The sequence below is a fragment of the Numida meleagris genome, chromosome 5, assembly GCF_002078875.1.
Source record: "Numida meleagris isolate 19003 breed g44 Domestic line chromosome 5, NumMel1.0, whole genome shotgun sequence".
NCBI classification, from domain to species: Eukaryota; Metazoa; Chordata; class Aves; order Galliformes; family Numididae; genus Numida; species Numida meleagris.
In genome coordinates, this window is record NC_034413.1 from 26,680,052 (window position 1) to 26,705,302 (window position 25,251).

The window sequence follows — 25,251 nt, forward strand, 5'->3', positions numbered from 1 at the left end:
CAGGACTTCAGGAAGTAGACAAAGCTATTTATTGTTTCTTCAAAATGCTTTTCTCCTTGCCATCCAGTGCTTCGTGACATCTCATATCACAGTAACGCTCATCTATGGGAAACACATGTCCTTTCTAAAGGAAGTTAGCAGACTGCTTACTGCACATATGAAAAGCACCACATTCAAACACAGATGAGATCAAAATTTCATTAACCCTAACCTGGAGTAGTTCAAAAAGTATGCCAACTGCTATATAGAATAAGGTTAATGACTGGTTGCACTATCTATGCTCTAGATCCCCAATTCCTGAATTTTAGCACCCAGAAAAAGTACATACACCACCTACACTATTGTATTGAGTATTTTTGTTTCTCTCAACAAAGCTTACAATTCTCACTGCAATGATCTTAATGAACTGTGTCGAAAACATCAGAATCTGGACTCTACATTTTGACTAAGGAATGCTATTTGATTGGTGGATTCCAAGTTCTGTGTTACTTCTTGCTAGCCATTTACCAACTTCCCTGCTTTGAGCAGAGGCTGGACCCAGTAACATCCAGATGTACCTTCCAAACCCTAATATCTTTTTCATTTTAAAGAGAAAGATTCCAGTCAGACCTCGTGAATTCGTTGTCCCCAAACAGAGTAGCCAAAGGGACATAATAGAGGACAGGCAGCTGAAGATCACAGCTGTGCACTAAGATCTCCGACAGAATTCCACGCTCAGAGCATTCATGCATCCATACAGAAATATAAACCACACAAACCCTGACACACCAAACCACTTATGTTGAAAGATCTATGAGAAAGTAACAAAAGTAACAAAAGTAACAAAAGTAAAGACACAAAGGATACACACTGTCAACAAGTATTCGAGCATTTTTTTTTCAGGCTGCTACAAATGCCACAATGTGGGGATGCAATTAACTATGGGCTGGAATAAAGTATCTGAATATCAATTGGTCTCATGCAGCTCCTAATTCCAGGACGAGCTGCTACTGCGAGTCAGGGAACAGTTCCAGCCGGGGCCATCACAGAAGGAGCTCCTCCACTCCCACAGAAGGCAGGCACCAAGAAGCCGACTGGATATGGAATCCACCAAATTGCTACCTGTCCTCACAGAACTCAAAGCACAAGTCACAAACGCAATCAGTCCGCACCTGAACGGCTCACCATTGTACAGCCTTCATCGTAACAGGCCAGAGGACGGCTCCACGGACATACTATGGCCTCCCACCGCTCCTCGCTGCTGAATTCACTCTTAGTCGTACAGAAGATTAAAGGCTGATGAAAAGCCATTCAAGTTTTTCAGCCTCTTCAGGACATTTTGTCACCAGATATGAAAACACCGCATTTCACCGGATCCGGACAGCGAACGCTCTCAGTGCCGCGGGATGCCCAGGCCTCTCTGCCTTCAGCCACAGCTCCGCGGCCGGCTCCGCACCGCCCAGCAGCAACGGGCTCCCAGCTCCGCAGCGGGGCCGGGCCCCCGCTCCCCGCAGCCTCCCGGAGCCGCTCGCAGGCCCCGCTCCGCCGCCGGCTCGGCACCGCGCCTGGAATTACAACACCGCGGGCGCAGACGCAGGGGGAGGGCGAAGGCGGCCAGACAGAGCGGCGTGCGCCGGGCCTGCCCGGCCCCGCCGGCGGCCCCGTGCCCACGCAGGAAGCCGGCGGCCCCGGGCGCCCCCGCGCTTCGCCCGCCGACGGTCGCCGAGCATCGGCCCAAGCCGCGGTGGGCGCTCAGCGGGGGAAGCGGTCGGGCCGGAGAGCCGCGGGTAGGCGCGGAGCGGCGGCCATAGCCCGCGCCCCACAGGGAGAGCGGGCCGGGGGCGGGACGAGGGCCCGGTGCGCGGAGCCCCGCGGCTGAGAGGGAGTGGAACGCGGGACCGTGGCGCGGCATAGCCCCGGACGCGCGGCGCTCCTCACGGCCCTCCCGGCCCCGCACTCACCGCTCCTGGGGGCTCCTCATCCTCTGCGGCGGGATAGAAGACGAAGGAAGAGGGAGCCGCTCCCGCTGCGTTACGCAGGCCGCGCCCGGGACGCCGACGGCTCCTGTGAGACGGGAGCGAAGGCGGCCGAGCGCCGGGAGGAGGAGGGCGGGGCGGGGCGGCTCGGCGCAGGCTCGCTCCCCGGCAGGCGCTCCCGACGCCCGGCGCGTCCCTGCGGAACGGGCGGGCGGGGCGGGCCGGAGCCGGATTCCAATCACGGCACCCGCCGAGCCCGGCCGCGCGCACGGCGGAGGGCGGGTGAGAGCGGGGACGCGCGCGCCGCAGAGGCAGCGCCAACGGCCGCCGTCAAGCGGCCTCGCGCGGCGGCCGTTGAGAGACGCTGGGCGCGAGGCGCGAGGCGGCCGTTGGTGCGAGGCCGCCCCTCAGAGCCCCCGGCGCCCTCCCGCTTCCTCCGCCCTATCATCAACACGTGCCGTGGGTGGGAGGGCTGGCGGGACACCCGGGGAAAACGTTGGCCGCTTTTCGTCCCTTGTAGCTTCCCTCCCGGGCGGTAGCGCAGGCCGCAGCTAGCCACCGCCTGAGGCTCCGCGCGCCGCTGCCGAGAGGGCCGTCGAGAATTTTCCCAGCGAAATTGGCGCGGGAGCGCCTGTAGGAGGCGCCAGAGAGGTGCGAGAGCACAGCGCGGCCGAGATGCGGCGGGGGCGGGGCGGAGGTGTGAGGTGCAGCATGGCTGGGTGCACTGGGTGGGAGGGGTGGGGTTGGGTTCTCACGGCTACTTTGTTTGATTGAATTGACAGGGCAGGCAGGTGACACTGGCAGCTGCCCATGGAAAAACGAAGGCCTCACACTGCTCCTTTAGCTCTGTGGAAAAATAGTTCCGAAAACGTTGACGTCCCAGCGCCTTATGAGAGATAAGAGTGCCATTACAATGAACAGAATTGTTCATTTGCTTTTTTCCATTTCCTGTTTCTCTAAGTAAACAAAGCTGGTTAGTTAGATTGGAATTCATTGTAACTTCTGCAACGACCTTCTCTGTTCGCTGATAAGGTTGCTAAAGGCTATGATTTGCATTGCATTTCCAAGATCCTCGTCATTAGGACAAATTAGCAAAGTAACAATTTGTCTGTCTGTCTTCAAGTGATGTTTCCCAACAGTAATGCTGAAGGAGCTTTAGTGACACTGTGCCATGGGATGAGTAGCCCGCATGTGCCGAATCTTTCATTCAACAGAGTGGCAGCGACTCTAATGTTGACACGGTCCCATTACACAGTTCTTCTGTGTGAAGAACTTTGTACACAGGGCCAACCATAGGGGGAAACTGAGATCGTATGGATAACACAGACCTGCTCGCTTTCCCTTTGCTATTGACCAAGACACCCTTTAGGCCATCTGCCTGCCCAGATGAGCTGTTTTTAGAGAGTAACCAATTGGGAAGCAATCTCACTTAGCCACATGCATGTATGATGTGGGAAGACCTGCTTTGCACATCGTGCTGACCTTTCCGCAGACCAGCTCCATTTTTGTCTGCTAGTGTCATATAGGGTTTGTGTTGTCTCCTTTGTGTATAAGATGAGCACACTGGCTCTGCAATGTTGTTCACATGTATTGTACATGCAGACTGTTAGGGAACTGCTTAGCTTGCATTCTATCCCATATAGTAAAACAAAAGAGGAAGTACATTCAAACCAATCAGCTTTGCAGACTCCTTTAAAACACAGGCAATTAAAGGCACACCTAGTAAGTGTAGGTGGCCAGATACTACAGAGAAAGGCATTAAAAAATGCAGGACTTGCATTACTAGACTTGTAGAAAGATTTTTCCGATGAGCCAGAAAATAATGTAAGTGTCCAAGACAAAGAGAGCCAAGAAAGACAAAATCACAGCGCTCATGCCAAGCAATACAGAACTGGTGTGCTTATGTTTATAATTTCAAAGGAAAATATGAGTCTGCTGTTCCTCCGCTCTGTCTACTATCAGATTATAGCAACAGAATAGACACTCAATATGGAAGAAGAATGCAACATGCATGTGTGTGCTCCCAAGCAGAACCAAAGCTGTTAGAGCTAGCATCTCTTTCAATAATAGTCTGTGCGGTAATACAGTCCTGCACTTTTCAGATGTTGGGTAGTGATTTAAATCTATTATGCCTGAATTCAGCAAAAGCCACTAGCCTTGAAATTTGTTTTTGAGCCTGCATATGAAATAGATCGTTTTCATCCAATTTCTCATAAGTAAATTTGCAAATCACAGAAATTGCTGTCTCAGCTGCTACTTTTTAAAGCACTCAGGCACTGAAGATATCTCAGGTCACATCAGAAATTGTGTTGCTGAGGATTTGGTTTGCACCACCCTGCCAGTAGGCCTATTCATAGCATAAATAAGGAGCATCAGGCCATGTAAATACTAGTCTTAATCACAAAGTAAATTCAGTAAAAATAAACTACATTTTAATAATATTAGGCCTGCAGAAGACAGCTTAATCTTGATCTAAAATGATGAATCATAACAACCTTGAAAGGTAGTTGCATCACAGTATTGTGCTGGATGTCTGATGAAACATCACATGGAAATTACTGTATTTTTCAAAACATGCAGTACGTACAGTATGGTTTCTATTTCAGAAAGTATAAACTTTTTTTGAGTTATATGGATTAACACCAGAAGTATGAAAACTGTATGATTAGACTGAAATTAATTGTTTACATTGATACAGCAGTCTGTACGTGAGAAGGAGTTTGTTGACCAGTGCTAATGTGTGAGATATGCAGTAGGGTGATGGAAACATTTTCTGTACGTGCTGCTTTAGGAACCCAGTTGTATTTCCCTTAGCGAAAGTAACTGTGGAAGTTAGTCAGAAAGAATCAAACCCATTTTGTTTTGACTTGCTTTGCTTACGTTGCAGAAAAGGTAGCGATACCTGTTTAAATCAAAGATGAACATTTTAGGTGATAGGCATTCAGAAAGACACAGGGTTCCAGCAAGCTAGTTATCAGTAACAGACATCTCACCTGGTCAAGATTTAGCAATCTGCAAAAGCTTGGACATGTCAGGTTTTACTAACATCAGGTATTTATTTTCCTGTTAATAGAGCAACACTCAAAGACACTATAGTCTGAAAATTTGAAAATAAACTTAACGTTAATTCTGCACTTGACTAAGATGGGTTGTGGAAGCCTAGCATGAAATACAGAAAGAGCAGTTCAATACTGGCTGTCATGATGAAGAGAGCTGTATTAAAAAATATATTGAATCATGAATTGGGTAGTCTTGCAGCTGCTTTCTTTTGTCATTTCCTGTCCAGGAATTTCTTACTAGTTCTTGGAATCACTTGGGAACCGCAAATCCTAAACATAAAAAAGAACTTTAAGAACAAAGAGGTATCTGTAGGTAGACGGTCATCCATCTGATAGGACTTAATCTCTGTAGATTCTCCTTCCCTTCAGTCTCTGAAATTCATATGTATAAAATCTGTGATCCCAGTAGGTTTTTGAAAACTGTTTGCAATTAGATGAGCGCTTCACTGTTACTGTTACCAAAGTTAATATTCCATGCTACATATTAAAAGAATATTACCCTTTAGACGGGACACATTCCATTCACTTTATTTACATTAGTTTGATTTTGTCTTTTTTTTTGGAATTATTTTACTTGAAAACACATTTTTTTTATTATGAATTCATTGGAACTGTCTGTTAGTTAGAAATGATATGGATCTTATTAAGTGTTTTAAATGTAATCTTAATTACTTAAATAGGGTAGAATCTAATCTGTAAGAGAAGGTGGTTTTTTTCCTTCTTTTTCTAAATCTATTAGTGAAGCACTGATAGTAAAAAGGCAGAAGTATTTTTCAGAATTGCAAGGCTCAGCCAACCTTCAGTCCAAAAAGTGTGATGTGGAACTGAGTGCAGTGCAGGACTGCGGAGTGCTGTGGAGAGACTCCAAAGAACAGCAGCTCAGTGTGCAGAACATGGACGGGAGGAAACAGGAAACTGTTCCCGCAGCTGAAGCACTTGGTGTGTTCTGGTGTTATTTCTTGGTTTCTGCAGTCCAGGTTCTTTAGCCTCATGCTAGTGAACAGTGAGGAAGGAGGATATAAGAGCTATATATACCTGTGATGTGACTTAGGCAGCTACTGCAGGAGCTGAACAGATTCCTAAATAAGCTGTGTAGTAGGGACCACAACTATATCTTGCCAAGGGGTGTAGGAATGGGAGAGCTTTGCCTGACTTTACAAGTGCTTTAGGAGACATTTTGCCTGTCAAGAATCAAATTTCTTATTGCCTTTTCTACTTGCCTTTTCTTTGTTGTTTATTTGTTTTTTTTTTCTTTCTATGCCTTGTTGAGCTTTATATATTTCTATTTTTAAAGGACTCCTTTCTACAAAAAGCGTATTCCATTCTTTTCACCAGACTATAATAAACCCTGAGACAACTTTCCTTATAAATGCAAGAAATGTTTCAAATATAAACATTTATATTAAAGCCAATGTTGGGTAGCAAGAACATAAAAAGTCTCATGGAAAAAGAGTATTTGTAGGCTCAGCAGGAGCTTCACCTGGGTACTTTGTTCACATCAGTTTGCTGGAGACTAGATGCATGCGAATAAAATCTATGAAGTCCTCATTTGCTCTAACAAGATTAAGTATTTAGGGTTACACTCTAGTGCTGATTTAAAATAGATAGTTTGAATTAACTATCATTCTGCAGTGCCAAGTTTTAATTATCAACTTCACTCTGAGAATGTTTGTAATACACTAACATGTATTTCTGTTCCTCCACATTTTATTATAAATGAGATTTATTAGTTCCTTTTACAAGCTTGGGTAATCCTTAGATCCCAAAACACACTGTATTAACTTTTCTCCTCCTTGATGTGGAGGCTTCATCCTGTCCAACCTTTTTAACAAATAATTCACTTCTTGACAACTGACTGTTCTTTTCAGCAACAGAAACTGAATGCTGAAATAGGAAATGTTTTCCAGTCTGCTGTTAAACAAAGAGAACTCTTCATAATACAGAGAAAAAAATCTGTCAATATGTATAATAGCTTTATCCTCAAGAGGAATGGATTCAGGCAGCTTTGTTGCTGGCAGCTCTGGTGGGCAATGTCAAGATTTATAAAGAGGGACATTTACAAGATGGAAGATGCTGTGTTCTTCCAAGGTTGTTAGAACAAAATAGATCTGAATCCTATACAAAACAAATGAACCGAATAATTTTAATTAATCAAATCCTATTTTTTTCTCAGTGTAAACATATCTTTAACCATGAATGCATTGCTGTTAAATAAGAAATGTGGCAAAATACTCACCTCTTTTTTCATCCTCTGGTGCGAACAATGTAATATAGGTCTACTAAATCTAAAAGAAAAGGATACACTTGTATTTCAGTCACAGCAGTCAACCCACATGTCCGAAAATGTGTAATGAAGTTAAGGGCATAGTAAGAAATCTTTTCTCCCTCTGTCTTAAAGATAATTGCATATGTACTGGAACTTGAATAAGTTCAAAAAAAACACATGCAACTGAAAGCAAATCCTGACAAATAATCTATAACTTCCTTTGCTTCCAATGAGAAATGGCCTTTGTCTGCAAATCTCTGGATTTGGCAGCTATACGTAATTCAGTTTAAACTCTCACTGACATCAGCAAAAAATTACCTGATTAGGGATGCAGGATCGGATCTAAGATAGTAGCATATTAAAATGCTATTATAAATTCAAAACATGCTACCCAGAGTATAAAATGTTCAAATCAGTTGAACAGTTCTCAGTGTACATATTCAAAATGCTAAACAATAGCAGCTATTGCATGTGTGACCATCAGGAAACACAGCTGTGCTTCTTTGTGTTACAATTAATTACTTCCGTTGTATATAAAATTGAAAGTATTGGTACTCTGGGGCGGAAGAAGGATATCCTGATACACTGCTCCTATTTCCTTACGAAGGACTATGACTGAACCTTTCACCATTAATAAAGTTACAATAAATTTTCCTGTGATGAATAAAGGAAGGGTAAATTTTGTGGTTAATTATAATGCTAATGGTACTTTCTCTCTGTGTTTTCACACTCCTACTTTTGTATCTCATTTTACTGTTTTCACATGCCATATTTGATAACAATTGTTCACTCTTAAGTAGTCAAACTTAATACTGAAAAGTCTAAAATAAATATTTGGCTCAAGGATTGTTCTATTATTTTTTCTTTAAAGATATTAGATCGGAGGAAAGCAGAAGACTTTGCCGCTGTTCTTTAGCAGGTTGAGTGAAATCTTCTTAGCTTAGGTGTTTGTGGCTAGATTCTCTGAAGCTGGCATACAGCAATGTTATTTATATCTTTTTGGACTAGTACAGTTCCCTAAGCTGGAAGGGGGATGAGGAGTCTTACCCAAAGTTAGGGAGGATTAGTAACGTCCCAGCGCTTCGTTGTTACGTATTCTTTGTTTTTATGTTGAAAACTGAGTAGGAGCACAACACTGTTTGCAATTGGACTAAACAGTGCCAATCTGGACCCTGAGAATATATACTGCCCCCAGACTTCAATATCCTCTCTTTAATAACAATGGCCCTTTCTTTTTAAGGAGCTTCTGAACAGACAACAGCTTCTGTGACTGTTTAGCAAATTAATGAAGACTCCATCAGCCAACAGCCAGGTAAGTCTAGAAAAGGTGGATAATGTGTTTTGTATTTGCTTTGAAGAATTTAATCTTTCAGGATTCTCCTCCTAATCCTAATCTCCATGTTGTGTGCATAAGTGTAATTACCAACACCAAACCCTTTCAAATCCATAAGATGTGTAACAAAAAGCTAAGTGACAAGTGGAGTCCTTCAACATGAGCACAAGTACATTCTGCCAAATGATCTGAAATCTTTGCAAATTTGAATTCATCTAGTGGGGTCACAATAGAGTAACAGAAGAATGGCAACTCAGAAAAGCTTCCATTCCAGATACTGGTGTGCACTATATGGATTGTGATTTTCTGCCATCTGTATTAAATACAGCTCTGTTCTGCTTATTTTGCTGCAGCAGCTGGCACTGGGAATACAGTCTCATAGGCTAACTGTGCTGTCATTATTCCAGAAGAGTTAAATTCAAGTATGCTATATTTGATGTGATAGCTAGAACTTGAACCTCTCTGACAAGGGCCACCACATTTCTCACAAGGACTTTTTGCCCAGAAGTATGTGTAGTGTAGCATAGACATTGTTTAGCATACATCCAGTAGAACAGAAACTTTAGTGTATTAGTATTAGTACCACATACATTGTGTATTCACGATAAATCTCAGTAAATCTGTTATTTCCAGGATGCAGTAGACTGAGTACACTTACGCTAGCTTCACAGCACATTATCTTGCTTCCTACCCCACATTATTACACAGCTTATAAGTATGTGTAACAGTAACTCAGTTTGTGCTTCCACATGTGCAGAAAGCATAGGCAAATCTATAACGTCCTCAGAATCAGCACAGGGAGGAATTTCCAGGAAGAAAATGAATTATGAAAGACGTAGGCTTACCAGTGGCATTAAGTACCACAGGACAGCATTTGATTGGGAAAGAATATATTTGGTCTTTGCTTATAATGCACAAATAAAGCTTTATTGTCTGAAGTGTTGGGTTTTTTTTATATGAAGCCCAATTTTTGAAAATGTGCCCTTCTTTGTGTTCCCACATCTTCCATACTATGACAAATCTAGAGAAGCGCTCTTGTAAATCACAAATACCTGATAACAGAAATGAAGACTCTGAGTACGCTCGGTTTAATGCTTATTATGCTACCTATTGTAAATGGACTATATGATTCCAAGAATTATAGGCTGAAACACCGTGGGTATAAAATGCATCCAGTTAAAGGGAATCAGAGCCTCAATTGTGGCTAGTCTCCTGTTTGAATCCATGCACGTGTTCCATGCATGCATTTATGCAGGGTTGCATTCATCGTGATTAAGGTTTCTTTAAACCAAGCTAAACCTTGGTCCCAACGTTATCTTTGCAGTCTTTGTATTATTATATCTTAAAATTAATAAATCCTGCAAATAATTATTTTTTCTTAAATGAGAGTCTCTGAGATTATGAATATAGACACTTATTTAGCTTCCTAAAAATCTAGAATGTCTGCTATAATGCACTGTAAGAATAAAACATTCGAAAAGAACAGCAAGCTTCCTAGCTTTCTGGTAGCAACCTGCGTTCATTCCACAAATATGGAAAGGACTTTATTCAGCTGAAAAAATCACAAACGCAAAAAGACCTCAGCTCTTTTTCATTAACACTGCACATAGTAAAACTAAGCAGAAGCAGAAGAATCTCCTTAATGTCTTTGTCATTAAGGAAAGTAATATGAATTCTGAAGTAATAAGATAATAAATCTTCTGTTATAAAATATTTTATAAATTCCATTTTATGCATATTATTTTTTCACAGCTCAAATGTGTAAACTTTTAAAGGAAAATCAAGTTTTGTTCAAAAGGCTATTTTTTAATGAAAAAAAAATCAGGTTATTCTTATTACACAAAAAAAATCTTGCAAATCAGCCCGACAGTGCTTATTAATTCAATACACATTTGTTACTGTTATCTTTCGATAAAGTCTTCCTAAGAGAGAAGAAAATGTATTTTTAACAGCTAAGTCACATTTTATATGCATACAGCACAAAATCTGAGCTTGGATACAATCTGAATCTCATCCATAACTCTGTGACTTGGCCGAGAGAACAAAGCATTTCTTTGTGTATTCAATAATGGTTTTGGCAATCTTATTCACACATTCCTTTCTTTCTTAATCAACAGAAACGGGCAGAATTTGAGATTCACAATTAGGGGAAAAACCAATGCCAAAGCCTATAGTCTTGAAATCAAAATCTTCTTCAGAGCAAATCATAATCTTTGTTCTATTAAGAGTCTCTTAATGCAACACTTGTCAAGCTGTTTTGCACCGTGTCTTTCTCTAATGAACTTTGCTCTGTTCACTTTTTGCACCCTATTAACTGCCAGAGTGTTACATGTCTAGTGCTTCCCCTTTGTACAGCGAAACTCTCCAGGGATCATGGTACAACTGTCTAGTGCAAAGTTTAAAGGTCAGCGCAGGCAATCTGGAACAAGAGCAATTCAAAATTGACAGCAAACTGCATACATTCTGTTCATTCTTCTGAATTGTGTTTTTCCTTATGCACACTGTAAACAAATTAGGGCTGTAAACTAAAATCAAAGTTCACAAATTTGTAATTCTTCATACTGTACTTTGTAATGCCATCTAAAGCCAAGTTTGTCCATTTATTATCTAAATTTTTAATTACATTTAATATAATTAGTTGTATATTTAAAAACACTGCGTGCCTGAGGGGTGTGAAGTAGGAATGCACAAAATGGCTGTTTTAATAAGTCATGCCGCTATATGAAGATATCCTTTCATTTGGAAGTATTTTTTTTGGCACTAGAGCTCAATGAGAACATTTAAAACACTTTGTATATTATTTAAAGTCACTTCTGCTAAGAAATGGAAGAACATCCACCTGAACTTACGCAGTCAAACTTTGTTCTCAGATTCATCCATGTAACCCAAGACAGAATTTACCCATTCTTTGTAAACTTGCTATATACAGCATTTGTTGACACAATAAGGTCTCTGAGTATACAAGTCTTGCTAAGTTACAACATGTACTGTTGGTACACTACAACTTTTAAGCATACTAATGTTTGTTTAAAACAGCAGAATTTAGTTAATAAAAAATTCAAGTCTGATACACAATAAGGTTGAAACCAATGCTTTTAATTTTATTTTCAGGTTTGAAGTAGAGAATACAAGCTTGTGTATGCTGCCAGCTGTTCACACGTCATATTAACAAATATGTCCAAATCATAAAGCTTTAAATGTATTTGTACATTCATTGTATTACTAGACTGTTTTATCCATGTTGGCACAGGTAATGCATGCAAGGTACAGTTACTCACACCTCACAAACCATGCTGCATTCTGATCCAAACTAAGAACTTCAGAAAAATATGTATTTAAAAGCAAGGGCACTTGTGGCATCAAGTCAACATGTAAATGCATTATAAAACCTAGACTTCTATGATCACTGCAGACAAGAAATCACTCAGTTTCAAATTCTGATGTTTGTAAATACTAAAAAAATTAATATCTGCTACCTGGAGACAAGTATTACAAATAAACATTAGCATGCCCAGCATTAGACACTAATTATTGTGTTCAGTGCTGTGGATGTTCACATTATTAAACATAAATATGAATGTCTTTAAGAGAACATTTCACCCGAAGTACTGACCACTGAAGGACCAAAGTAAAATATTTTTCCTTGTTTAAAATTGCAATATCTGAATCCAGCACATTACAAATTAACTTAGAAAAAATAAGTCAGATCAGTGGTTTTCTTTTCAGATAATAAAAGCAAAGCCTTCTTTGGTAATCTTTACTCTCTTATGCAAAAAGAGCAGAAGAAGAGAAAAAGCACTAAGATCATTTTTGAAGCCTTTGACTGAAAGGATGCTGAACACCTTATTAGATAAAATATCAGTATTCTTATTTGGTCATTCAGAGGTACAGGATCTTTGTTTTATTATGTAAAGCCCCATGTTAATTAATATAAATATTTAGAGGAACTTATGACTTATCCCAGGCATCTCTTACAAAACATAAAACATAAACAAGTGCACATTATTCATCTTGCAAACACTATTTTTGTATAGCATTTATGTTCAGTGATAGTTGAAGGGCCCTGTTCTGAATTATATAACTATGCATCTTTTCCTTCATATCACAAAGGTGACATATGGCAGAAGAGTATCGGCAGTTATGTGGGATTCTATCCCTGTGAAAGTTAAAATTCTACATTACTATTCACAAATTTCTGGTTCGCATATGTGCAAAAATTATGTAAGGGCAGGTAAGTGGATTCCCTATTTTTGGACCATATTATGAAGCAGCACAAGTCAAAACAGGAAATTTATTATATGATAATCCTCAGGGTATCTCTGTTCTTCACTCAGAGATATCACTGTACCTCATAAACTGATATGTAAACTAGTTTTAATCTCACTTGCTCAGACACCAGCTGGAGTCAGGGCATGTGTTACAGTGCAGGTTAGCTGTCCAAGGAAATTTTCAGGACCCTGACAAGTTAGTACAGCTCCCACTGAAGTCTCTGCTGCTGCATTTTCACAGTTGCCATTCCACAAACTAGCTAAGCTATACCTAACATATGTTGCATTCACCTTCTGCAGTGCTGACTTCTGCAGGATAGGATCTTGGATTTTCCTTGTTCACTCCTTCTGTATACATTCATACTATATCTTGGGACTATTGTGAACTCTTTGTACCCTAATGTCTTGCTCCAGGCCCTTTCCTTGACCATAGCAAGTCATCCTGGCTATTCTCCTCTTCCCCCTCTGCCTCAACCCAAGTATCTAATATATCAACTTAGTGCAACTGGCCTTATCTAGCTCTTCCCCTTCTTCCAGCCCCAGCTTCCCCTGCCTCCGCAATGCTTCACCTTTCCACACAATTACCAGAGGCCTTCAAGCCCCCCACATTCTGGTTGCTGCAGGTGCTCTGCCCTCTTTGATCCAAACCTCTCTTCCCCTGCCCACACCGAGACCCCTGATGCATCACATCCCATACTTGTGCACCTGAGCTCCTAATGGGAAGTCCTGAGCCACTTCATCTGGAAATCCTGGGCTCCCTTGTGAACACAGAGAAGAAAGAAGCAGCCCCAGCCTGGCTGCCTACCATGTTCTCTGCACAGACTATACACCCCTGCATAAGCTGCAGCTGTTCATCTTTGACCATCTCCTAAAATGCTGTATCCTTCACAGTGCCAGCAAAGAGGGAGCTTATAGGGATAGAGGGGGTGGCGAGGGAGAGAGAGACACATACATACATAGATTTGATCATGACATTCTCCTGAGACATCACATGCTCTAGCATTTTGTGTCCTGCTGAGGAGTCAGACTCTCTGTTATAAGAGTTTGATGTTGACAGTAAGAGACTAGTCCCAGTCAGTGGATAACACAGAAATCTGCCCAAGGAGCATCTTCAATGCATTCAAAAATTAAAAGGAAATATAGAATTGTCTCACTGTTATAAAAAGGTATTTGATGAAGTCAAATGTGAGTAAAAAGAATATTTAACTTCAGTGATTATAGTTTATTCTTCTGGAGAATATTATGAGCCAAATACCTGGATTTTGTAGTTAATGCAACCAGATTTACATCAGCCCAGCACTGACTGAAAACAGAAAATTTGTTTCCTATAGAAAAAAAAAAAAAGGCTTTGCATATAATTTAGTAGCATTATAGAATAATTAATGCATTCAAAATCTGACCCTGTAAGCACTCAGATCAGATCACTGCTAAGATCAGTGAGAACTAAGATACCTGCTGAATAAACACAGGTCATACATGTCAGAACTGCCACAGGCAGTTTAGGTTGTTATTTTCTTCCAAGATGTGGACTGCCTGCGGCTAATTTAACTCACATATTATAACCCACCATTTCTTTTATTTCCTCCTCCCCTCAGTTCTCCCCAAAGCTTCAGATAGTTTTTCATCACTAAAAAGACACACCTATTTTCTTAGAATTGGCATTACCTATAGGAGGGAAAAGAGACAATGCCAAGTCATTCCTGGTTACTCAAAACACAAGGTACAGTAGCGTGCAGATAGCACCAGAATGTGGCCCACAGAACTCATTCTCACCCTCAGAAATACTACTTAGAAACTGTCAGTACTGCAAGCTGTCAATACACAATCATAATTTTCATTTAAGCAAATTAATAAAACTTGAATAGTGATTAGGCTTTCCATTTTAACTCCATTTTCTCTTCAACAGAACTGCTGCCTCCTATACAAATAGGTATTTAAAATTAGGAATTCAAAATCATTGCTAGTACTACAAGTATTGCTTTCAAAATTCAAACCAACCAAACAACAAAAAAACAGTTTTATAAATGTTTGAGCAACTTCGAAGTTTTTAATAAAATATTTAAAAATAGGACTAGGGTTAAGTGCCAGGGCCTACTGTCTTACAATGGCAAATGCTACAATTTAGAATGTGTTATATTTAAACTAATGAAAACAATAAAAAGCATCTGTCTGTGGTGTTATGCTGCCCAATGAATTTTTATCAACATTCATTTACACTGATTAAACATTGATTGATTACATTCTACAGAAGAAATAAAGATGCCTTATTTCTGTGTATGTGGGATAGATTAGGCAACTTTTGCAAGCTATCTCCCACTTTCTAGTTGTACTAGATAGAAGTGTGTCGTCATTGTTAATCAGTGTTAAAGATCCAGACATGGGTTCCTACCTCCCACTTATATCAATGGACATTATAAACCAAAGAAATGTTCAGTATTTTTTTTCCACAAGAGGAAAGGCAAACGGGTTTTGAATTAATAGCCATAGTTCCTTTCCAGACAGACTGATTCCATTCAATTTAAGAGCAAGCTGGACAAAGCCAGTTAGTCTTTTCCATTAAGATTTGAAAGTGAGGTATCTACTACTGCTTATGTATAAGCCAAGTGCACTAGCAAGGCTGACCCAACATGCTTTCCTCAATCTTACTGGGGTGTGGAAGGAGTTAATTCCATTTCCACTTCATTCTCAAACTAAGTTACTCATTGTCTCCTACGCTTCCCAGCTACGTATGTATTCAAGGCAAACTTCTTATTTGGAAAGAATCTAAAATATTTGATGCTATGAGGTAGCACCACAACATAAAGGAATAGCACACGCTTTTCATAGAGGAAACCCTAACCTATTTAATTTCCTTTGAAAGATGTGCCCTTTAGTTCTACAGATTATTGTTCATATAGCACTTACTCATTCTTTTTATGAAAGAAAATGAGCTATTACAAGACAATGAGTTATTACAATTACAATAACAGGACTTCCTGTTATTTTTAAACACTAGTGTGTGGTCTAAGCAGTAAAACTGCTGTGGGTAGTTCATTTTAAACTGTATTTTTATATATTACATTTTAAATTACAGGTTTTAATCAATATTTCTCCAAACTGCTTCACTAATAATCTGTTTATAAATGGAGTATTTAATTTGGTGTTGATTGTTCATTTTGTATGAACCATGCAAAAGTATGTTCTGCTTATAAGAAACGAGGTTAAAATGAAACTTTAGAAATATCAACTTTATAGCTTTTACCAAGACAAATGCTAGCCATGGTTATCAACTTTATAACTGCCCATTTAGTCATCTGGTTTCCCCAGCATTACTGACTTCCAGCTCTTTTTTTAAACATTGATGGCATGGGCGTGCTTCTTGCACAGTGGCTTATCCTTCTTGGAGTAGAATGGTTGACCTTCCAAATTCACATGGCATACCTAGAATTGGAGAGAAAGAGAGAGAGAGGAGGAGAAAGAGGTTAGGTCTTGGTTTGGATAGTGGCACGCTCAAACACAAACAGCTGGCTCAGACTTGAAGACCTAGATTCCGATCCTTGTAATGCATGATTTTACATCAGCATGGTCCCAAGCGTATCTCCTTCTGTGGCACCATCAGATACTCATTCCCCTCATTACTTGGGTGTTTTATGATCAAGGAAGGACTCAATCAGACAGCTGGTATCACTGAAATTGAGATTATTCTTCAATGAATGAAGTTCACTGCCTGGCTGCATAAATGCCAGCACTGACATAGCAAAGCATGTGAAAATGCACAGCTGAGGGCAGGGCAGCCTAGATTTAGATCAGCATTATCTGTCCTGGAATTGTGCTGATATCCACACTGGGCAGCACAGCACAACATGTGAGGTCAGAGTTAACTAAAAACACTTAAGGAAGTCAGTGCATTAGAATCTAATAAACGTTGTCCCTGCTTATGGCAGGCTTAAGACCAGTGAGTGATAACATCAGTGATGTGCTACTACATGGGGAAGGAAAACTATATGAATGGATATGAGGATAAGCACATCAGAAAAGGTCTTGCATTTGACTTTTAACTCACTGAAAAAAAAGGTGAAATTAGCTTCTACAAAAACAGCTTTGAGAAATGCATTAACAAAAAAGATGTCACCTCTGCACAAAATTGGGTTGCTAATAAAGTAAATATATAAGGATGCAGCTAAGTGAAAAAGTGAAAACAAGAACAGGAAGTATTCAGAGAAAGTGTCTTTTATAAGTTACAAATAGCTGTTGGTTTGTGAAGGAAAATGGCAGTCTTGGTATTGCTTTCTGTGTTAGAATTTCAAAGATATTTCAGTTTGCATTGAAAAACACCTTTGTGATACTCACTTCCACATACTCTTGAAAGACCAGTAGCCAGTTTAGCCTAAGATATTTATAAACATTTCTATACTTTGTACTCTTCAACCTGAATTTAAAGTTCAACAAATGTTAGAAAGTGTCACTTCTGGTGTGGCCAACATATTATTTTTTAGCTAATTAGAGGTTCTATTATTACCTTAGGAATAATAGGTTGGGGAGCAGCACAGCTGTATTAGAACCATATGAAAAGTACTGCTTATCATACAGATTTAACTACTTGGTGTGCAGTGTAGGAATATGGCAACTCTACAACTGACAAATGTGACCAACTTCTACATTAATTACTATTCATTCTCTCTAAACAGATTCCTTTTTGCAAGTTTCAATAGGAATGCTGAATGGAAATGCAGACTGCATGTAAGTAAGATTATGCCTATACTCTTCCGTGGTATTAATTTATTTTAAATCCTGATTTATCTGGTAAATATTAGAATAATAGCAAATAGTGCTATATATAACTGTACATACAGACTCTCAAAAACTGTATGATTTATTAAAAAGCATTCACTTGTGATGGTCAAATTTATTAATTCTAATAGAAGTTTACAGAGGAGAACAGAAATGACTCTCATCCTCCTTCATCTGCAAGTAAGAAATGAAATTCAATCCCGCTGCATCCTAAGACATATGTTAGTTATTTCTGCTTCCAGGTCTTCTGGTGCTACTTAACAATGTATGATGAAAGCATAAAGAAATGAGATAGTATTTGGTATAGAACCTACAGCACAAATGAAGCAGGTATCATGCCAAGTATGTCCAAGGGCTTCAATGAATTTATCTCCAGCTTCAACAGGAAAATCACAGCCATGGCATTTTGTGCTGAACAAAGCAATATAATCTAAAATAATAAAAAAGCAAACTTAGAACAAACTCTTAACATAATCACATTACACCCAAAAGAAACAGAAAGTTTTCAGAGGATAACTTTTTGGATTATTTTTGGTCAGATTTTCTTACTATATTCATTAAAACCCTCCCATAATAAAATTTTAGACCTGCTTTTTTTTTTTTCATTATTTAAATACAAATTCAGTGCAACACCCTATGGCTGTACAGTACCACAACTTGTCATCGCAAACAGAGAATATGCACTAAAAAACTCATCAAATTCAAAGTTATGTGTAGAAGCATAGTTTTAGGTTTCCATGAGTAGTTTTATTTAATGTTGAAATACTGTGCTTCTTCTGCTTTAAGAAAGAACATAGAAACCCTGTAGTTGCTGCATAATACATCTCTATTTTGAATATCAATTCCAACTTGCAATTAACTTGAAAATGACTAGCAGAAACCTAAAAGATACATGGAATTAATGAAAGTAATTAGAGGCTATGGCAAAAACTGCAATTCTAAAGGGTACCAAGTCAGTCATGCTGTAGGATTTTCATTCTTCACTAAGAAGTACTAGGATATGAAAATCTGATTTTTGCAACCATAAGGAAGGCATCTCCAGAGAAAACTAAGCTAGAAGCACATTCACAGGACAAGGATGGGCTTACAGAGGGAATACCAGTTTAACCTTTGCCTGTTTCCTGACCCTGTCAGGCCATTCCATTTATTGAACCACATTGCCTCGTCTGTATTTTTGGAAATCCTGACTTTTTCCTTTCTTAGTTGGCAAGAAGCAGCACACAGAAAACAAAATCTGCAGTACCATGTGTTGCACATCTGAACAGAGCTATCTTTTCACATATTGATCAGTTTTAGGTTGACATTGAAGTATCAAACAACTTTGTAGAGAGAATATGGGCAGCAATCCACACATATTGTATAGAAGTGCTGTCAGAAGAAGAGTTTCTCACCCCAGTAACAGGTAGATTTCAGAAGATATCAGGGAAGGTATGGGGACAGGAGCAAATGGAGGGGGAGAAATTAGAGCTAACTGTTATAATAGGCTAGGGAGATAAATGAGGTAAGGCCCTCTGGGACATAGGGGCAAAAAGACCAGCACTCTGCCAACCTATTATTAAGTGGAAAAAATACCAAGAAGGAAACATTTATAGATGTGGACAGTGGAGACGGAATACATTCTGGTTGGGTAGCTGGTTTTATTTTGTCCAGCAATTGCTTTATTTGTATGTTGCTTCCTTACAACATAAAGCACATGAATGCTAAACAGAACCGTCCAGCTTGCCATACCTTTCTCACAGTAAGGTTCTCCATCTTCCATGTGAAAGAGGCTATTCCCAAATGGCTTCTTACAGGCAGCACAAACAAAGCAACTCGTATGCCAAGTCTGTCTTAGGGCATGCATCACTTCCTGTAAAATAAAGAAACAAAAATCTCCAGCAGAATAGCAAGCACTGCAACTACCTACTGGAGAAAAAAATACAAGGCAGAGATGCTCAAAACTTTTCACTTTTGTATCAGGCAGTTTCTTTCCTCAAAAGAAAGAAGCATAACAGAAACTAAGCTCCACTGGAAAGAGAGAAGTAAAAGTACTGCAAAATTTATGAAGCAACGTATTTGCCAAAATGAAACAACATAGTTCAGCCAGCTGTTTGTATCAACATGCCCAGTTGCTCTTGCAGGGGAGATTCTGCGCAAAGATTTAGATTTTTTTCTCTTTTGTTTTGACATTATGAACTCTTAAATCCAAGAGTATGATTTGTTATTTAAATTTGGAAGAGCAATTTTACCTCTAAGACCAAGAAATGCAGAGGCGATACATGATTTAAGTCTGATGTTTTCAAAGCAACTTAGATTATGTACTCATTTCTTCAAGCTTCGCACAAGAGCTCTATACAAACATGGTTTTTTTTTAAAAAAAGTTAGTGGATTATGACTTACGTGATTAGTCAAAATGAGTCTGTGCATCTGTTCCTAGGCCATGTGTTCATCACAGAAAAGCAAATTCTGCACAACTGATGTTCTTTACAGAAGAGAAGCTTGACAGTGTACAGGTCACAGTGTTTAAACATGCTTGTGATGACCCATGCTTCATATAATCACAAGCACTGTAAAGCTGCTCTAAGTCTCTGGCACCAAAGTGAGCTGTCTTTAGACTCCCAGCATTCTCAATTGTTTCTTCCCCTCCTACATAGACACCCTTGTTCATGAACAAGTGTTTATAGGACAAAACCAAGGAACTGACCTTTCTTTGTCAGGCTACCTTAACCATTAGCAGTTCTTTAGTTATGTGTGCATAGCCACACAAAAGCTTATCCAATACTAAGAAATGGACGGCACTGGGAATAGGAATAAATGATTGGAATTAATGCAAGGGTTTAACAACTTCTTCTGGCATAAGCATCAGCGTACAGCATTGTTCCTACTGCTAATAACTGTTTAATATATCTTATTTTACCCAAACACCTGAACCAACAGAGAGTCACCAGGCAGACTCTGACAGCTCTTTTTTAGTCTTTTCTATATAATATACATCTTGAGCAGAATATCCAGATTTTATCATGTTCTTTCTTCCATCCAGTATGGAGCAATCTCTTTTCATTCTTATCTTGTCATACATAAGTCCCGCAAGTCCAAAAGATGCTGTAGTGTCCTCTGATGTATAATTAAGTACCTACTAATTTGTCAATCTTGTGTCAATGTTTGACAGTGTATCTCTGTCAAACTGTCAAAGGGCCAGATGCTTAACTGGAGTAATTTAGCTTTGTTAACTTCAGTGAAACACTGGTTAAGAGAAGTTGAATATCTAGATTCTATTTTACGTTGTTTCTGATTAAATACATAGCTTCTGATTCTTTGAAACATTTATTTCCGTTGACTAAGATAAAAGGGACCGAAAACCATTTCCATGCTCTTAATCAGTATAGTCTAATTTATGTTTTCCATATAGAAAATCACCATTGAGATTCATTAACTTCTGTTACTGTTTGCAAAACAATTATCACTGATAAATAGGCTTGGATCCATTTGTGAACCTCATTGAGCTAAGAAGCAAAGAATAGATAGAGAAATCTCATTAATATAAACAGAGGCAGCTGGCATCTTTGCTATTTTCCTGATGAAAATCCATAATTATGGACTGATCTGTGCCAACATTAATTAGGTAAGTCAGTACTCTGCTGTAAAATTACTCCTACTGCTGCAGAGTCAGAGCTCCACCATAAATGTCTGATGCCGCCGCCCCTAATCGGCAATAGCAGAGAAAGGCATCTTCTCAGTCAATGCCAACATTTAGACAGATGTCAAAAGATGACAGCTAAGCAGTTGAAACTGATGTGGTACTTCTTTCTTCCTTGATAAGAGAATCGTATATATGCACTATAATTGCATGCATAAATAAACTGCTAAAAGTATCTTACTGTATTCAAGCCTCATTATCATCTAAGGTATGTGCAGAACATATTTACTTGTATCTAGGCAGGAGTATATTTTTAAAAATTGACATCTATTTTTGCCTTCAATTCAGATCATTTTATTTACTCTGTATTTTCTTAACTATAAGAAGTCATCAGAATTCCTCTCAGCAGCTGTGCTGCTAGCTAACAGTGAAATGCAGTATGAGCATTTAGCCTATCTAAGATCACTGTCTTCTCCGTGGAGCTTTAGATTAAGTCAAGTGTTAAAAAATTCCAGTTCAAGTCTCCCTTGTGTAAATATAAGGAAAAGATAGATAAGATAAACATACTGTGTGTTTGATAGCAATGAACTATCCAGAAAGTGTTATGTATTTTACACCTGAGAGATGGTAATTGGATTACTTATTCTATCTAGTTGGATAAAGTAAAATAATAGCCAAGATTTTGGATACATAGTGATTATTAAAAAATAATGGGTTTCTCATTCCAAAATTATCAGCAGGCTAAGAAAGTATTATCAGAAAGGGGGGAAATAATTAAATACCTACAATCATTGCTTACAGTTTAAATTATTTCTAATTTCAGTGGACCATGTAGTTGAAGTAATGGTTCTCTTTCTTACCCCCATGATCTTAGTGTGACATCTGGAACAGGTTGGTGCAAAGAACTGCTCATAACAGCGCTCACAGTACACACTATTCTGCTCTTCCACAAAGCACATATCAGCCAAGGATGTCTTGCAGTAAGCACAGTTGAATTCTTCTGGGTGCCAAGAGCGACCCATGGCTACCAGGAAAGGACCCCTGTGAACAAAGATATTTTTTCTTGCAAAGATATTGAGTGAACCCGATTACAAACCCATTTTGCTAGACACTGCATACATGTATAAGCATTCTATTCAAATTATGAAGGTGCATATTAAAATAAGATCCAGAAACCTGAGCAGAAATAGTCTTTTTAAAGATTATTACTAAAACACTTTGCCAAGTGTTCAAAATATTTCATTGTTTAGACATATATTGCATTTATGAACAGCTGTCAGAAAAATCAATCGTTTTCATATCTGCGTAGCTGTAAGTGATCTTTGTGACCAGATGCAAAGACAATAGTAAAGACCAAGGTTTGTAAATCAGAAAATAAAGCCACTATTTGAAATCATGAAAAAGCAGGCAAATTTCCAAACCTACCCACATACACCTAATAAAAGCCCCTGAAATATCCTGCCTTATACATGCTGACTGCTACATGCTGCACATTCTAAAAACGTTAGAATATCAGATGACAAGTTGCTGCTTGATTATATGGAAGACACAAATTGATTTTGGCGATTTACTCGTGATTGTAACTAGATGTAGCGATCAGAATTTAATTCTTTTATTACTGGAGTCTTTCTGTTTCAGAATATATAAAGGGTGACAAGCAGTAGTTCCACATCACCAAACTAGCTCCTGTTAGTGGGTGAGACTGTCATTAAATGTGGATTACTTCAAGTTAGTTAGCAGTCCAGAGAGTTACACTGGGCACCAATCCTGCAGAATGAACTGGAAGAGAAGGGAGAGGTATGGTATGAATCACTGATAACAGAGTGTGGGCATTATCTTTTCAGACACAAAAGCAAAAATTACATTTGTCTGCTGTTCCAAAATGATCTCTTGTTCCTTTTCTACCATCCTTCTACTGGCCCCCAACTCTCCCAATGCAGAGGTGTATGTACCTCCTTGAAGGGGTAACTTTACGACCAGAAGCTTTTTTAAAAAAACAGTGATTTGCCACAGCATCTGTGAAACAAACAATTAGCATGTATAACTTTACAGTGATAAAAAGTGAGCCACAGCATAGCAAAATGAGATCTGGAAATGTTAAATTAACAAAGCAGATAACAGACAACCCTGCTGAGTAATTTAACTGAGGCTTAGGCTCTGGTACTGTATATTAATGTATAAAGCCAGTCTCCCTGTGATATTGTCTTTTCTGCTTCATCCCTCTTCCAAACCTCATGACCTTACCGAATTATGCTGTTACAATGCCCACAGAGAGGAGTTCGGTTGCTGGCTGGAAATCGCTCAGCCCTCTGAATTGTTCCTCGAGCTATTGCAGGAGCCAGGGGAGAAGCTGAAACTGGAGATGGGTAAGCAGAAGTTGAGGCAGGAGGTGGTACTGGAGCACCCCTCGGAAGGATGTTCTTTGTGACAGTGGTGGTGGTTTTTCCAGGTGCAAACTTCTGGGAAAATGACTCATCTGTTACCCAGGGAGGGCGGCTTGCCGGCTCAGTGTTGGCAGGGGTGTAGGAATGAGCTGGTGCAGGTGCTGTTTAAGTGTGCCAAAAGAAACCAAGAAGGATTTTTAAGTCTTTTCTTCTGATAGCGAAACAATAACCAAAGCTTCAGAGGACAATTTATTATGGCCTGTCCCGTTATCGTTTATTAATTCTGGACTGAAGCTAAGGATTTCAGCACAATCATTGGCTTTTAATCCATGTGCATTATAGAAAACACTGCCTACTGGCTTGTAGAGACTTTATGCAGACTATTCTCAAAGATATCTCTTCATTTTCCAGTAGGAATGGATATGACAGTTCTGCGATAATTTGAAAAGCTGCCAAGTAATCAGTTTAAGACTGGTTATAAATAGAAAGGCCAGATTGTGTAATGAAGTTTTAGACAGAATTCCGCACAATTTCAATACAAAGTTATGCTTAAATTTTGATTTCGTTACATTCATTAAAATGAAGCATTTCCCACAGATGTCAGTACTGTTTATCACTTGTAGAATGTTAGACTCCTAGGTTTCTGACAAAAATAGATTCATGCAGAGAACATAGGGATAGAGAGCACTGTAAGCAACACTGAAGGAGCCAATTCAGCTCACATGACCAGCAAAACAAAGCCAGGAGCACTTAGAGGAAGGCCAGGCTTGCGGTTGTGACTGGTTTTAGTTCTGCTCTTGGCTCTGCCACAGGCTTCCTGTATAAACTTTGAGTAAACTGTAGTATCGCTGTGCCTCAGTTCCCATGTATAAAATAGAAATATTATACTTCCTTTCTCCCACCTTTTCAATATCACATAAAATCTTCAGTGCAGAGACTGTGTCTATGTTTGCATGTATCAGGCTTTAATCTTGGGTGGAGCCTAATCACATAAAAATAAGCAGAAGCTAGAGCCTGTTCTTACTGAGATGTTTTCCCATTGCCTTGCTCTTTTCAAAATGCCAGATCTGGCACTGTGCAGGTCTGCAGTCATTGCCTAAGAAACTACCTCACTTTGCCAAGTACGGGAGTACTAAAAGCAGCTTTTCCTTTGCAAAGAAAACAAGTGAAGGATTGTCAGTGTGTGTGAAAAGGAGTAGAAGCTTGGAGAGATGAAGTGTTCTGCACAAATGAGAGAGCACAGATTTGGAACAGAAGCCAAGTCTCCTGTACTCAAAGCAAACACTCTGCATAGTAGATCATGGTGCCAAAAAAATGATGAGCAAATATAAGATTTATGGTTTTAAGGGGCTTTCAGGTAAAAAGGTATTTTAAGCAAGGAAAAGTTTCAGCATATAACACAAATATCTCTGGATAATAAAGTGGTGATAAGATTTTATTTTACTTAACACTCCACTCATCCCTTAGCTCACACTGCCACACAGAATAACATACACTGATTATTATTCTCAATTGCGGGTGCTTAAATTGCATATATATCAATCTACTGTGGACAGTCACCTTAGCAATCTCTAATTCTATACTTTTTATTGAGTTCAGA

General features: G+C 39.4%; 3 protein-coding genes and 1 long non-coding RNA gene across 26 annotated transcripts in view; 2 read left to right on the plus strand and 2 right to left on the minus strand.

Annotated features, from left to right (window-relative positions):
- The window catches only part of BMPR1A (bone morphogenetic protein receptor type 1A), an 83,649-nt gene extending 81,559 nt beyond the window's left edge, over window positions 1-2,090 (minus strand). Inside the window, exon 1 of one of the 4 annotated variants that reach the window (XM_021399658.1) lies at window positions 1,941-2,090. The gene's annotated coding sequence lies outside the window, so the exon portion shown is untranslated. Of the gene's footprint in view, window positions 1-1,151; window positions 1,281-1,940 lie in introns of those variants that run through there. The other 3 variants (XM_021399656.1, XM_021399657.1, XM_021399659.1) reach the window with 3 other exon arrangements.
- LOC110400062 (translation initiation factor IF-2-like) lies at window positions 1,277-17,599 on the plus strand. 11 transcript variants are annotated; one of them, XR_002439579.1, is made up of 4 exons: window positions 1,365-1,766; window positions 2,476-2,659; window positions 8,521-8,592; window positions 17,549-17,599. XR_002439579.1 is itself a non-coding variant. In XM_021399663.1 (3 exons), exons 1-2 carry the CDS (start codon window positions 1,331-1,333, stop codon window positions 8,556-8,558), a joined length of 474 nt encoding a protein of 157 aa, XP_021255338.1. In that variant the 5' UTR covers window positions 1,303-1,330; the 3' UTR covers window positions 8,559-8,592; window positions 11,725-11,798. The 11 variants fall into 11 exon arrangements, 2 of the variants coding, with proteins under 2 accessions (XP_021255338.1, XP_021255336.1); XR_002439578.1 differs by having other exon boundaries at window positions 2,476-2,606; XR_002439586.1 differs by lacking the exon at window positions 1,365-1,766 and adding an exon at window positions 2,161-2,237 and having other exon boundaries at window positions 2,476-2,606.
- The window catches only part of LDB3 (LIM domain binding 3), a 125,467-nt gene continuing 111,904 nt past the window's right edge, over window positions 11,689-25,251 (minus strand). For all 6 annotated transcript variants that reach the window (XM_021399650.1, XM_021399651.1, XM_021399653.1 and 3 more), the window contains 5 exons: window positions 23,512-23,812; window positions 22,128-22,308; window positions 19,380-19,500; window positions 17,966-18,081; window positions 11,689-16,301 (listed from right to left, as the gene is read on the minus strand). In XM_021399650.1, the coding sequence (XP_021255325.1) occupies window positions 16,212-16,301; window positions 17,966-18,081; window positions 19,380-19,500; window positions 22,128-22,308; window positions 23,512-23,812 (809 nt within the window). In that variant the 3' untranslated portion in view covers window positions 11,689-16,211. The remainder of the gene's footprint in view (window positions 16,302-17,965; window positions 18,082-19,379; window positions 19,501-22,127; window positions 22,309-23,511; window positions 23,813-25,251) is intronic.
- The window catches only part of LOC110400064, a 39,743-nt gene continuing 36,807 nt past the window's right edge, over window positions 22,316-25,251 (plus strand). For 2 of the 5 annotated variants that reach the window (XR_002439589.1, XR_002439591.1), the window contains exons 1-2: window positions 22,320-23,064; window positions 23,539-23,633. This is a non-coding gene — a long non-coding RNA (uncharacterized LOC110400064). Of the gene's footprint in view, window positions 23,065-23,538; window positions 23,634-25,251 lie in introns of all 5 variants that reach the window. The other 3 variants (XR_002439587.1, XR_002439588.1, XR_002439590.1) reach the window with 3 other exon arrangements.

Excerpts from the sequence above, each read along its gene's own strand:
- LOC110400062 (XM_021399661.1), top strand. The coding sequence starts at position 1,386 with ATGCCCAGGCCTCTCTGCCTTCAGCCACAGCTCCGCGGCCGGCTCCGC. Across the intron at positions 1,767-2,475 it reads GTCGGGCCGGAGAGCCGCGG|CTTCCCTCCCGGGCGGTAGC; the intron begins GTAGGCGCGGAG and ends CGTCCCTTGTAG.